This window comes from Phocoena phocoena, chromosome 6 (assembly GCF_963924675.1).
Source record: "Phocoena phocoena chromosome 6, mPhoPho1.1, whole genome shotgun sequence".
Taxonomy (NCBI): domain Eukaryota; kingdom Metazoa; phylum Chordata; class Mammalia; order Artiodactyla; family Phocoenidae; genus Phocoena; species Phocoena phocoena.
The window spans coordinates 111,572,176-111,584,780 of NC_089224.1; the positions used below are offsets into that span (position 1 = coordinate 111,572,176).

The 12,605-nt window shown below is 48.5% G+C and overlaps 1 protein-coding gene across 1 annotated transcript in view; it reads right to left on the reverse strand.

Annotated features, from left to right (window-relative positions):
• Positions 1-12,605, reverse strand: part of DDX31 (DEAD-box helicase 31) — a 72,733-nt gene that overhangs the window by 27,277 nt on the left and 32,851 nt on the right. Inside the window, exons 15-17 of the mRNA XM_065878647.1 lie at positions 9,042-9,092; positions 7,364-7,503; positions 2,291-2,372 (exon numbers count right to left, since the gene is read on the reverse strand). Of these exons, the coding sequence (XP_065734719.1) occupies positions 2,291-2,372; positions 7,364-7,503; positions 9,042-9,092 (273 nt within the window). The remainder of the gene's footprint in view (positions 1-2,290; positions 2,373-7,363; positions 7,504-9,041; positions 9,093-12,605) is intronic.

Genomic DNA, 12,605 nt, shown 5'->3' on the forward strand with positions numbered 1-12,605 from the left:
GAGAGGAACTGGGGCTGCCAGGCCACAGAAGGGCGGATGGCTTGTTCCCCGAAAGAGCAGAGGGAACGTTCCCTTGCTCTGGGGGAGCGTCCTGCCGGAGGGGCCCTGCACCCTTCCACAGCTTCCCCAGAGACGCGCAGGGGCACACGACCATCGGTGCCCGGGAGAGAACTGGGCTGTGTTCAGGGCGTAAATACCGACACCAAAGCCGGTCCTGGAAACAGTGTAAGGCTAGATTATTCAAACCTTTACCATCTCATTTTGTAATTTTGTGGCTTGCTCTCATTTCTGGAGAGCAGGCAGATGCCAATTTTCCACTTAGTGTGAAACAGCAAAAAAAAAAAAAAAGGCGCTGGGCTTCATGTCAATGAGTCTGGACTGTAATTCCACATCTGCTACTAACTGATGTAACAAAATAATAATAATAATAGTAATAATAATGAATACCCTTCGGTACCTGTGTTGGGACTTTCAGGCTATTTCTTACTCAGCCCTCCAATCTCCTTCTGAGAACACTAATATTATCTCAGTTGTACACATAAAGAAATGTACTCATGAACCTTAGGAAGGTCCAGTACTGGCCCAAAGCCACACAGCTGGTGAGATGAGGAACTGGGCCCTAAGGCCAATGCTCCTGACCGCTCTGCTGCTACATGCCGCCTCAGACAGCTCCCCAGGTACCCCTGCTTATCCCATGTAGCTGGCCCGGGGCTATAATTAAATAGCTGTGGGAACATTTGAAAAAAAAAAAACCCAAAAAACCCAGAAAACAACTGCTCCCCACCCCACCTTTCCACCCGCCCCCCCACCCCCCGCCAACTAGAATTTGCAGTAGTTTCCGAAGAACAGAGAAGTGTACCAAGACCAATGAGTGTCTCATTTCTGGTCAGTTCTCTTGACAACAGACTATCGATAATATGGGATGGTCCAAAGTCTCGTGTGTCCTGGTTGTTCTATAATGAAATATCACTTAAAATAACATGTTGATCAATTGAGTCCTTAATCACTTTCTTGCTCATGGGGATCTCTGCTGTGGTACCATTACTGACCAAATTTCACCTTTATGAAAATGGCTAACTTACCCAATCTAACAAGCACTTTAGTTCCAATTTCTGGGCTTAACTAATACTAACAGAGGCTTATTGGTACATGGTGAAGCACAGGTGCTTTGAAGTTAGATGGCCTGCTTTCACACCAGGAGAATCAACGATTACTGCGCCCTCGTGAATGTTCCTTCAGCTCTCTAAGCCTCGGTTTCCTCATCTATAAAGTGGGACAGTAACATCTGCCTCATAGGGCTGCTGAGAGGATGCAACGGGACCAAGCGTGTAAAGAGCTTAGCACAGTCCCGTCTGCAACACACGCTGCGGTAATGGACACTTGATTATCATTTCCTCCCCTTTTCTTAGATACATCTCTGGATCAGAACTTAAGTCGGGGTCAGCCAGATGGAGTCCCTGCCTCAGGGAGAATATTGATCCACATAAAGACACGTCCTAATGCACAGAAGAAACTCTTAAACTCGGTCTATTTGGCTCTGACTTTCCAGTCTATCCTCGGGCATCAGAAATGTAAAATATCCAAATAATTAAAATTTCATGGACGAAATTACGCCCAGCAGCATCATTACACACACGCTGACAAGTACACGTGGTACAATGAGTAACGCGGTAGAGTGGGGGGCGGAGGCGGGGCAGTGATTCCGAGCAGGAGGGAAGTCTCGGAAAAGGAGCAGGAAAGGATCCCGGGCTGTCTGCAACTGCTCAGGATCTCCATGTGGAACTGCGCGGATAATAAACATTTTTCTTCTTAATGATCTCAACGTCACTCTTCCTCTGTGTACAGCGAATGTTAAAAGATGGATGAACTAAGTGTGTCCGAATGGAGATTCCGAGCTATTTATTTTTTCCATGCTTTCTGGGGTGGACGCGTCTAGCCAGGTGTCCTTGTTGCTGATCTCGAGGGGAACCACCAGGGCTGAGTGTGTAACGCTGCCTCCAGACTCATTCTGGCCTGGGATGAGACCTGCTTTCTGGGGAGCTCGCGACCGCCTGGCAGACGCGCAGGATGGACTGGAGCCCATTAACTGGATGAGCCCAGCAAACATGTCCAGGAGCAAAGACAGAAAAAACACCATCAAGATGAGGCCTCCCCTAATGTTCATGGTCCTTAAAATACACGTCTTACTTGACAGAGGCAGTAACTGCCCCATACTCAGAATCACTGCTTCCCCAAATCAGGAAATGCGTCACGCCTGTGAGCAGCAAGCACGATACATAAGAAAACTCACCTGGCTTCCCCATCGTCTCCCTTTAAAACAGTCATCCCGTGCCAGAACAGACAAAATATCTTCCATCTTTATCTCAGAAACACTGTAAAAGGAAGGGCACATCGAGGTAAACCTTCGGTTCTTTCAAAAACATTTGGAATCTTGATGCATAAAACTCGCCTCTCATCAGGTTAATTCCATATAAAGGAGAAGCAACGCTCGGTCAGGGAAAGGGAATGTTTTCCCAAACCTTTAGGAATTTGGAAGGAAGGGGCCCTCTATGATATTAAAGGGACAGACAGGGTAATATTCCCAACAATTTCCTTCCCGCCTGATACATTTACATTTATTTAGAATTTATACATTTATTTAGAATTTATTTACACATTTATTTAGAATCTCCTCTATAGGGATCATGTCATTATTTCTTAGTAAATCTGGAACACTAAATAAATAGGCCTGCTCATAGATAGATGACCGTGCCTTGAGAAGACGAACTAAAGAAACATTTCCGACAGTCCCTTTAGTTTCATACTTAAAGGAAGGAGGTGGCTGAAGACCCTTAACTGTGGGGCTTAACCAAACACCTGAGTGAAGGTAAACAGGTGACCAACGCCCATCGCCCATCATGGCACCAGAACTCTCTCCTAATCTACCCTGAGGGATCTTTGCTGCTCTAGTCTCTTAATTATTCAGGGGTGAGGACCAAATGATCTCTGGTGAATCTAGAGCCCCATGCGAACGGCCGAAACCAGAACTCAGGCTTCCCTTGTGAACAGAAGCCGTCAGCAGCCAGAATAAGACACTCCAAGCTGCCTGGCAGGGGAGTCTGGACAGCCCACCGTCCCCCACGGCTCCGGAAGGCCCCAGCCTTCGCCCCAGGAAGGGAACGCGGCAGAGTCCTGTGTTAGAGGCGAGGAGGGAGACAGACTCCCCAGGGAGAGAGGAAGGGGGAAGGAGGCGCTCTGGGGGAGAAAAACAGATCATGAAAAGATAAATGATTTTCTTGTATGTTGTTGGGTTTTTTTTTTTTTTCCTAAATGTAACAGCAAATTAAAACATGAATGGCAGCCTCTTCTGTGGGAGAAGACAAAGGTGACTCCCCCCCAAAGGTGACTCTGACAAAGCTATGAATGAACATGTCGTGTCTGTGACATGGTCTGCCTGAGCTGTCACTGCTTCCCCGTACACCCCCAGCCCCCAGCCCTCAGCGTTCTTTCTTCGCTGCCAGCTCACAGCCACGTGGATTTGGAAAATATTTTTACAGAGTCAACCAGAGAATGCAGAGTACATACCAAGAGTGTAGGAGTTGGGCGGGGGACGGGGGGAATGTTCGCGGCTTCCTGGAAAATGTTTTTCATATGGGAGAGAAATGTTACGGCTACTGAATTTGCATCTCATTTATGCCTGGAAAGCTGAAGGAAGGTAAGAATCAGAGCCCAGCCCTGCCTTCTCCTTTTTCTAGCTGACCTGCCTCTATTCATCGCTTCTTTTCTTGAGGAAAAAAAAAAAAAAGAAGAAATACAAAAGTAAAAGCAACATGAGAACTTGGGGTCAGATCCTGAAGTGGGGAGAAAGAACATAGGTATAATGGCATTTGCAGCCAGGGATACAAAGAACTAAATATGCCACAGAAAGGCACAGTTTCCTCAAATGTTGACCTTCAGCCAGGGCACAGCTCGTAGGCTGTATGTGTCCATATGACAATGTTGGGGGACCATCTACTCTAAGTGAACAGGAGATGGGACTGAACTGGAGTGATTTACAGTTGAAAAGGGCCTTTTCCTCCGAGTCTAAGAAATCACTGCTTCCGAGGAACAAAGCACATCTACTCTGCTTATGTATGGTTCTATCAACAAACCTGAATCATCCCACCTCACTATGAAGAGAGACAGCTAAATAGATTCGCGGAGCTGTCTTATGCTTGATCTAAGAAATAACACATTTCGAGGAAGCATTTACATTTTAATAAACCAACGATGACTTTCATCAGAAACACGTTTAAAGGAGAAGTGGGAAGAAGTGAAGAAGTTGGCAAACACCAAGAAGTCGGAAGGCTGCAGAGACAAAGTTCCGGGCGTTCAGACAGAGGCGAAGCGGCCCGGGGCACCTGTCTCTAGCCCTGCTAAATGAAGCTGTCAGGGCAAGCTCCACGCGCTGGGGGTATGGGGGCGGGCGGCGATTTTTGCGATGGCCCTTGCTGCTGAGAGCCTCCGCCTGCCCTCCTGAATCTTCTCTGTAATTCATCAGCCATCCCAGCAGCCCGCCGCCTGGCGCTCAGGCTCTTAGGCACCGAACAGGCACACACGTCTTCCTCCTTTTTCTGATATTTAGACGTGTACCTTTTGTATTCCAAGAATCTTCAAGTCTGCCTCTTTCCATGGCATGCTTTTTAATCAGTTCTCATTAGACTTAGTTTTTGTTATTAAGTCAAAGAGACAGTTTCTATATAGATCCCCAACATACAGCCCTTCCTCAAACAGAAATCAGCACGTGTAGCGCACGGCAGTATCGCAGCGACAGATCTGATCATCTCTCGGGTTGACTACGTCTCACCGGTGAAGCAGCCAGTGGTCCAGGACCAGGCACTTCAATAGGTGAACTTTCAGGGCAGAAACCAGTGAGGCTGGACTCCTACAGAACTCTCTGCCCCTTAACTGAATGTTCTTACACCCCCCGTAAGAACATTCTTACAGCACGTAAGACCCAAATCTCTTCCTTGCAGTATTTCCCAGTCTTCGTCCTTCTGAAATTCCTCCCCGAGTCTCTGGCATCACTGAGTTCTCTCCTGACTGTGAACCTTGTGAATTTCCCATGAATGCTGTGGGCTCTTTTTCCAGAAAAGATCATCAAAAGGGAGGACTGTCTTTTTTTTTTTTTAATAAATAAATAAATTTATTTTTGGCTGCATTGGGTCTTCGCCGCCGCGCACGGGCTTTCTCTAGTTGCGGCGAGCGGGGGCTACTCTTCATTGTGGTGCATGGGCTTCTCGCTGCGGTGGCTTCTCTTGTTGCGGAGCAAAGGCTCTAGGCGCACGGGCTCAGTAGTTGCGGCGCGTGGGCTCAGTCGTTGTGGCTCGCGGGCTCTAGAGCGCAGGCTCAGTAGCTGTGATACACGGGCTTAGTTGCTCCGCAGCATGTGGGATCTTCCCAGACCAGGGCTCAAACCTGTGTCCCCTGCACTGGCAGGCGGATTCTTAACCACTGTGCCACCAGGGAAGTCCCAAGGGCTGTCCTTTTTATACCTTTAAAATATACCCAGCTCACCAATGATTCGTGTTGGTGCTAATTATTATTTTCCCTTTTTCAATTTCAGGCTTACATTTGAACCTTCCATAGCAATCAACTGGAAGGCATTTATTCGAGAACAATGATGAGAGGGAGAGAGGCAGAGGCATCTGTGCTGACAACTCTGTGCTGACCATCACCCTTTGACTGCGGAACCGTCTGCACCCGTTTCTCCAAGGAGATCACATCACAGTGAACGAGCACAGGAGGCCAACCACAGAGAGCTGCTGACGGGGAGGAACGGGAGAACGTGAACTTGTGGGTCTAGAACGGAAGGAGGAGGGAGCCATGGAGGCAGAGAGAGGCTGCCAAGGTGCAGTGAGTCCCTCCTCTTGTGGGACAACACACCTCTGAGAGTACCTTCCACACATACACGAATCGCCGGGACAGAGGGAAAAAGCTATGGCGCTGGGACAGGTTTTCATTTCGACCCCCCTGTATTTCTGGAGTGTAACTGCCTGATCGGGTGCCGCCTAGACTCGGAAAGGGCCGCAGTAAGAAGTCTGACGCGGCCTCCAGCCCCCGGGAACTCAGAATCCAGCTGGAGATGGAGCTCCTGGTGAAACGCTGACTGATCTACATGAGATTTTCTCTCACAAGAGGAGACGTGCACGTCTTCCTGAAACAAACAAAAACCACTCCTTCAACTGACAAGCTGTATCAAGATGAGAGAATTACGTGAGAGGAAAACCCACACCATCTCCACTTCTGCCCTCTTGAATTCATCGGGAGCGGGTCCTCGCCTCCCCCGACACTGAGGGGTGTGAGGCACATTTTCTGAGAAAGCTTCATTCCACGAACGGTCACACCAGCAATCTCGGAAGAGTGTTGAAGTCTGACTGGGGACAGGGGAAGTCACCGAGTGGTTTCTGAGCAGCTGGGCCACTCCCGTGCCCGGCGTGTACCGTGCCACCACCTTGGGCATCACACAGCTCTTCCTGTGCCTCCAAAAACATTCTATGCATCACTGTGCTTTCTCTGAGCAGAAGAAATTCGTGAAAAACCGCATGCCTTTAGAAGCCCATTTTTAGAGCCTGTTACTTTAGATTTTATGGAAAACATGACTAAACAAACTCATTTCTGTGGCCCAGGTGGATGCTCTCTGCTTTCATCACAATCACCCCCGGCCAGCTCGAGCCACTGTCCTCTGTCTTTGCTTTCTTTGTCTTTCCTCGGGGAGATCGGGGTTCGATGGAAGCCCCTGGCGAAGGTTCCATGCTGCTGAGCCCCGTGGAGTCCCCGACCCAGGGCTGGAACTGGGGGCTTGACGCTGGGGGGTGTGAGAGGCTGCCATCTGACTGGGTGCACACGAGACAGCAGCTGGACAGCCTTGGCCACAAACATGTGGTACATGATTCACCTGCCCCTCATGGTTTCTTCCCTCGTTTTCCTTTCCTGGGGGAGGGGGAGTTGTGTAAAGAATCAAAAGCATTATGTTTTTCCAACTTTAAAGGTCCTAAGCGTTAATTAATTGCAAGAAACAAAAAGGGTGACGAAGAGAGATCTTTGAGAAGCTGGCTGGGCGGGTGGCGCACACTGATTTCACAGCAGGAGCGACGCCAACACAGACTCTACCTGAAAGAGAGAGCGCAACAGATCGTTCTACGCCTTGGAATGGCAACGCAATGAAAACTGTCATGTGCTGATGGCGTTAAGGGTTTCAGTCTTTGCCACTGGCTATTCTGGGACACACTTAGGGATCACAAGGGTTAATGGCTCCTCGTCAGCTTACAAGGCCCATCCACTGTAAGAGGCGACAGAAAATTAATTAGGTGAGATCAGCTGAAACCCCGTGTTTCTGACTCACTTGATTTTGTGAGAAGCCAACGAGTTGACATATTCTGCCTCCGAAGGAGCCAAAATGAGCAGGCTGCTCCCATGGCAGCCAATCCGGGCGGTTCTCCCAATCCGGTGGATGTATTCAGCAGGTGAAGACGGAGCGTTGTACTAAAAAGGGTAACAAAAATGAAGGCATTCGCAGATCAAGGGACTGCCATTAATTGGAAGTGCAATACCCCTCACCTGCCTCCAGGTATCCCAAGAATTAAATCCTGGTGCTATGGTTACCCTACCACAATCACAAGGAGAAGTCACTCAACCCTGAAACTCCTGGCTTCATTGGAAATAACAAGGCTCCGACACGCCAACAGGAACAGTGGCCAAGTTTCAGATAAACGAGACGTCTTCTCGTCCCAGTATCTCCTATTTAATTTCACTTCTCCACAGGTCTCTTCATTTTCCTATTTGCATCTTTTCACTGAGGTGACTGGGCAAGGTGAGAATGCAGGCAGGTGGGCGCAAACTCGCGCAGGATGGCCGCACGGCCTTGGCCTGCTTCCTCAGTAGACAGGGCAGTGGGGCTGAGGCCACAAAAGACGCTGCACAGGGTACGGAGAATCAGGTCTCCACCGCCTCGCTGCAGGCCACCCAGTCCCAACGGAGCAGAGCTGCAGGCCAGTTGAGAGGCACGTTCCCCTTCCTGCAGGGAAACGCCTCCACTCCCACGGACAGTGTTCCTGACCCGGCAAAAGGGCCAAGGCTCTAACTCAGCAGAACGGATGCTCTCTATGGCAATAACGTCATCATCGTCAACACCAACTGTCCCTGTACTCGTTCTGCCCTTTTCTTCTTTGCTGCTACATGCATCAAAGACCAGAGGGCCAAGAATATGATGGGAGGCCAGGCGTATTAAACTAATCAATACCCACAATTATAAGAAGGCTCTCAATGATCAACTACATGTGCCTGGCCTCCTGCACATTAAAATCATCCTCGCCTTCCTATTTCACATCTGCCCCACGGACAGCAGGAAAGAAGACACAATGCCTCTAGTCGCAAAGTCATCATGTGCTGTGAGCAGAGATTCCTAGCCAGTGACAGGCATGCAATTCCACTAAAATGTGAATAAACCGTGACTCACGTAAACAGGGCCCTGTCCCCTGGCCCCCGTACAGAAGGGCTTAAAAATACCACTCTGCAGACTAAGGAAAAGAAAAAAAAAATAACTAAAGCCACTAGACTAGCGCTAACACCTCTACCCTCTGGCAAAGCATCTAAGGCTAGAGGTATGTGTAAGATGCTGTCAGGGCCTTAATTGCCCCCTGCAGGTCAATGTGCATGGACACAGCTCTCAGGACAGCTGAGCCATCGCCTTCTGGACACGATGAGGCCTCCCAGGGGCCCAGGTAATTCCTGTTATTTTCAGCTTGCTGAAAACTCTGTGTGTGACACACATTAGTCTGTGAGCAGGGGAGCCTGCCCCTCCCTCCCACGGCTGTACCGTCTACAGGCTGTGCTGTCGTTGTCAGGTGGGCTGGGTTAAGGAAAGATGCCAGGAGAACTGTGCAGATCGGGCTGGTTGCTGCCTGGTGACCGGGACAACACCCAAGAGGGTGATGATAATTATTCTACTTAAAGCCAACGCACCTACTCACGATCACACATTCTGGCCTCAAGCTCGCACCTTAACAACTTAAATGCATTACCTGGACAATCCACGTGACTTGAGGGAGATCTAAGCCCCGAGCCGCAACATCCTTCAAAACAGAAAAGAATATGGCTTAGGACAGAGTTTCTCAACCTTTTTGGGGTCATGGATACATCTGATGATCTAATGCAAACTCTGAGCGCTCACCCCCCCCAGGAATGTGGACAACTGCAGGAACCCACTGACGTCCACCTGTGGGTAAAATTCCAATTTAGAGGCTAGTTCTATAGAACCCGGAGGTGAGGCAGCCACAGCCCACTTCACTAGAAGAACATCACCTGCATGTAGGCCTGAGAACTAAGTCATTATCAGACAGTCATCAACCAGGCAGACAAAAAGTATAAAAGCAATGGAGATTTTTTTTTCTCTTCTCTTCAGCTGGTCGCCATCTCAGGAGCAAAGACTCTGCTCTCTGGTTTCTGGCCATTCTGGCAGAGAGACCAGAAACTGGGAACCTTCCAGTCTTTGGCAATAAAGGTACACCTGGCATTCACCTCCAAGCACAAGCCACACCAAGAGTAGCCCCAGCCAACAGGTACTGAGCGCTCACTACACACCAGACAGGGTGGAGAGCATTTTACCTGCGTCATCGTGACTCATTGTCAAAATAACACCTCAGGGGCTTCCCTGGTGGCGCAGCGGTTGAGAGTCCGCCTGCCGATGCAGGGGACGCGGGTTCGTGCCCCGGTCCGGGAAGATCCCACATGCCGCGGAGCGGCTGGGCCCGTGAGCCATGGCCGCTGAGTCTGCGCATCCGGAGCCTGTGCTCCGCAACGGGAGAGGCCACAACAGTGAGAGGCCCGCGTACCACAAAAAATAAATAAATAAATAAAAATAACGCCTCAGACAACTATTACTCCCATTTGATAGAGAGGAAACCAAGATTCAGAGAGATTAAGTAACTTGTCCAGAGACACACAGCTAAGAAGCAGAGCTAGCCCCGAAATCCAGGTCTGCTTTACTTTTCCAAGACCATATCACAGTATACGGTTCCACTATCAAAAAAGATGCTGTGTCCCTCATATGCTGCTGGTGGGAATGCAAAATAATACAACCCCCTATGGTGGGGAATTTGGTAAATATCCAGCAAAACTACATACGCACTTGCCCTTTGACCCTGAGCAATCTCCCAGCAATCCATCCCTGGCAAAAATTTAAAATCATCTATGCACAAGGCTATTCATTTCAGCACTATTTATTTATTTTTTTAAACATCTTTATTGGGGTATAATTGCTTTACAATGGTGTGTTAGTTTCTGCTTTATAACAAAGTGAATCAGTTATACATATACATATGTTCCCATATCTCTTCCCTCTTGTGCCTCCCTCCCTCCCACCCTCCCTATCCCACCCATCTAGGTGGTCACAAACCACCGAGTTCAGCACTATTTATAATTGCAGGTCTGGTAATAACCCCAATGTCTAGCAGGAGACGGGTTGAATAAAACACGGCAATACCTACCCCGTAGAACGGCGTTTTACACAGCTACAAAAGGAATGGAGGTTCCTATGTACTGATGTGGAGAATATCTAGGCTATGTTTTGAGTGTGAAGAGTATGCGTTTGTGTAAGAAATGGGGGGAATGCAAATATATCTGCTCATATTTGAAAAAGAAATAATGGAGGGAAAAACCCCAAAGCTTATAAAAAATAGTGACCTATACGGGAAGGAAGAGAATGGGGGGAGGGGATGAGGATGGAAGCTGGACTTCCTTTAATGGGCCCTTATAATTCTGACCCTGAGACCACGTGTCAACATAATTAAAAATTAAAAAGTAAGGGCTTCCCTGGTGGCGCAGCGGTTGAGCGTCCGCCTGCCGATGCAGGGGACACGGGTTCGTGCCCCGGTCCGGGAAGATCCCACGTGCCGCGGAGCGGCTGGGCGCGTGAGCCATGCCCGCTGGGCCTGTGCGTCTGGAGCCTGTGCTCCGCAACGGGAGAGGCCACAACAGTGAGAGGCCCGCGTACCGCAATAAAAAAAAAAAAGTAACATAACCAGCTGTCATGCAGTAGGAAAGATAGAATATCACCTCTGACATATTCTTGCCAAAACAAAAACAAAACCCTAACAATGGAATCTAACAAGTGCCTAGACCTACTGCAGGGCGACGGGGACAAGGTAAACAGCACCACAGGGACGCAATGTGGAGCGTCCCGAAGGACAAATGGTCTTTCTTCCACCAAAAAATCCAAGAAGAAGGAGAGGGTAACAAAAACAGAAGACATTAAGTAGACAGAGGGATTAATGGATAAATGCACAGATGGATCGATAAGCAGAGAACCAACACCTGGAAGGAGGTTCACCAAAACTGTCAACTGTGGTTATCTCGAGGTAAGGGGATTTGGGGCAATTTTTACTTTTCTCTTCGCAAACTGCGTTGTTTGCTTTGTTTTTCTTTTGACGACGAATGCATATTACTCCCCCCTCCCCACAACCCTGCATTTTTATTTAGAAAAATTTAAACCTACAGAAAAGCTGGAAGAATAGTACAGTGAGCACTTGTCAGTCCTTCATCTTGATTCACCAACTGCTAAACACTGGCACAGCCGCTTTTTCCCTCTCTGTACACATGTGCTTTTCTCAACCATCTGAAAGGAACTTGTAAGTATCATGACATTTTGCCCCTAAATACTTCAGCACATGTCTTCTAAGTAAAAGGACATTCTTCTACATAAATCACAATACCACTACCACACCTAAGAACTTCACACAAAATAAGTTTATTTTGTAACAATCAGTCCACGTTCAAATTTCACCGCTTGTACCTAAGACGATTTTTATAGTTGTTTTCCTTTCTTAACCCAGGACTGAAGCCTAGATCATTGCATTCTATTTTTATTATAGCCCTCTAGACTTCCTTAACGTAGAACTGCATCCCCACCCTTAACATTTACTTCTTTTTATTTTTTGGATAACAATCCTTTTTTGAAGAGTCCAGGGGTCTTGAGGAACATCCCAGAATCTGGACTTTTCTGTCTCCTCATAGTAAGACTCAGGGGGAGCGTTCTGGCAGAACGACATCAGGGTGGGGTGTACCGCCCAGCACGTGACCTCAGGATACAGGCAGGGTGTCTGTCCTGTGCTGGGGACGCTGTGCTCGGTCACTGGAGCAGGTGGCATCCACCATCTCACTCCCTTGTGACGGTACCTTTCTCCTTTGCGATGAGTGAGTAACCTCAGGAGGGAAACTTTCAGACTGTTTCCCAGAACATTTTGCCCAGTGGTTTTAGTATCATTTGATGCCACTTGTCTGTATCAGTTGTTACCCTGATGTCTACAAAATGATGGCTTTCTAAGCCTATCGTTCCTTCCATTTCTATAACTGGCATTCTTCTGTAAAGGACGGCTCTTCCTCCTCTCTCCTCGCTTTTCAGTATCACTAAGAATTTATAGGTTTTTAAAAATAATAATAATCCTGGGCTTCCCTGGTGGCGCAGTGGTTGAGCGTCCGCCTGCCAATGCAGGGGACACGGGTTCGTGCCCAGGTCCGGGAAGATCCCGCATGCCGCAGAGCGGCTGGGCCAGTGAGCCACGGCCGCTGAGCCTGCACGTCCGGAGCCT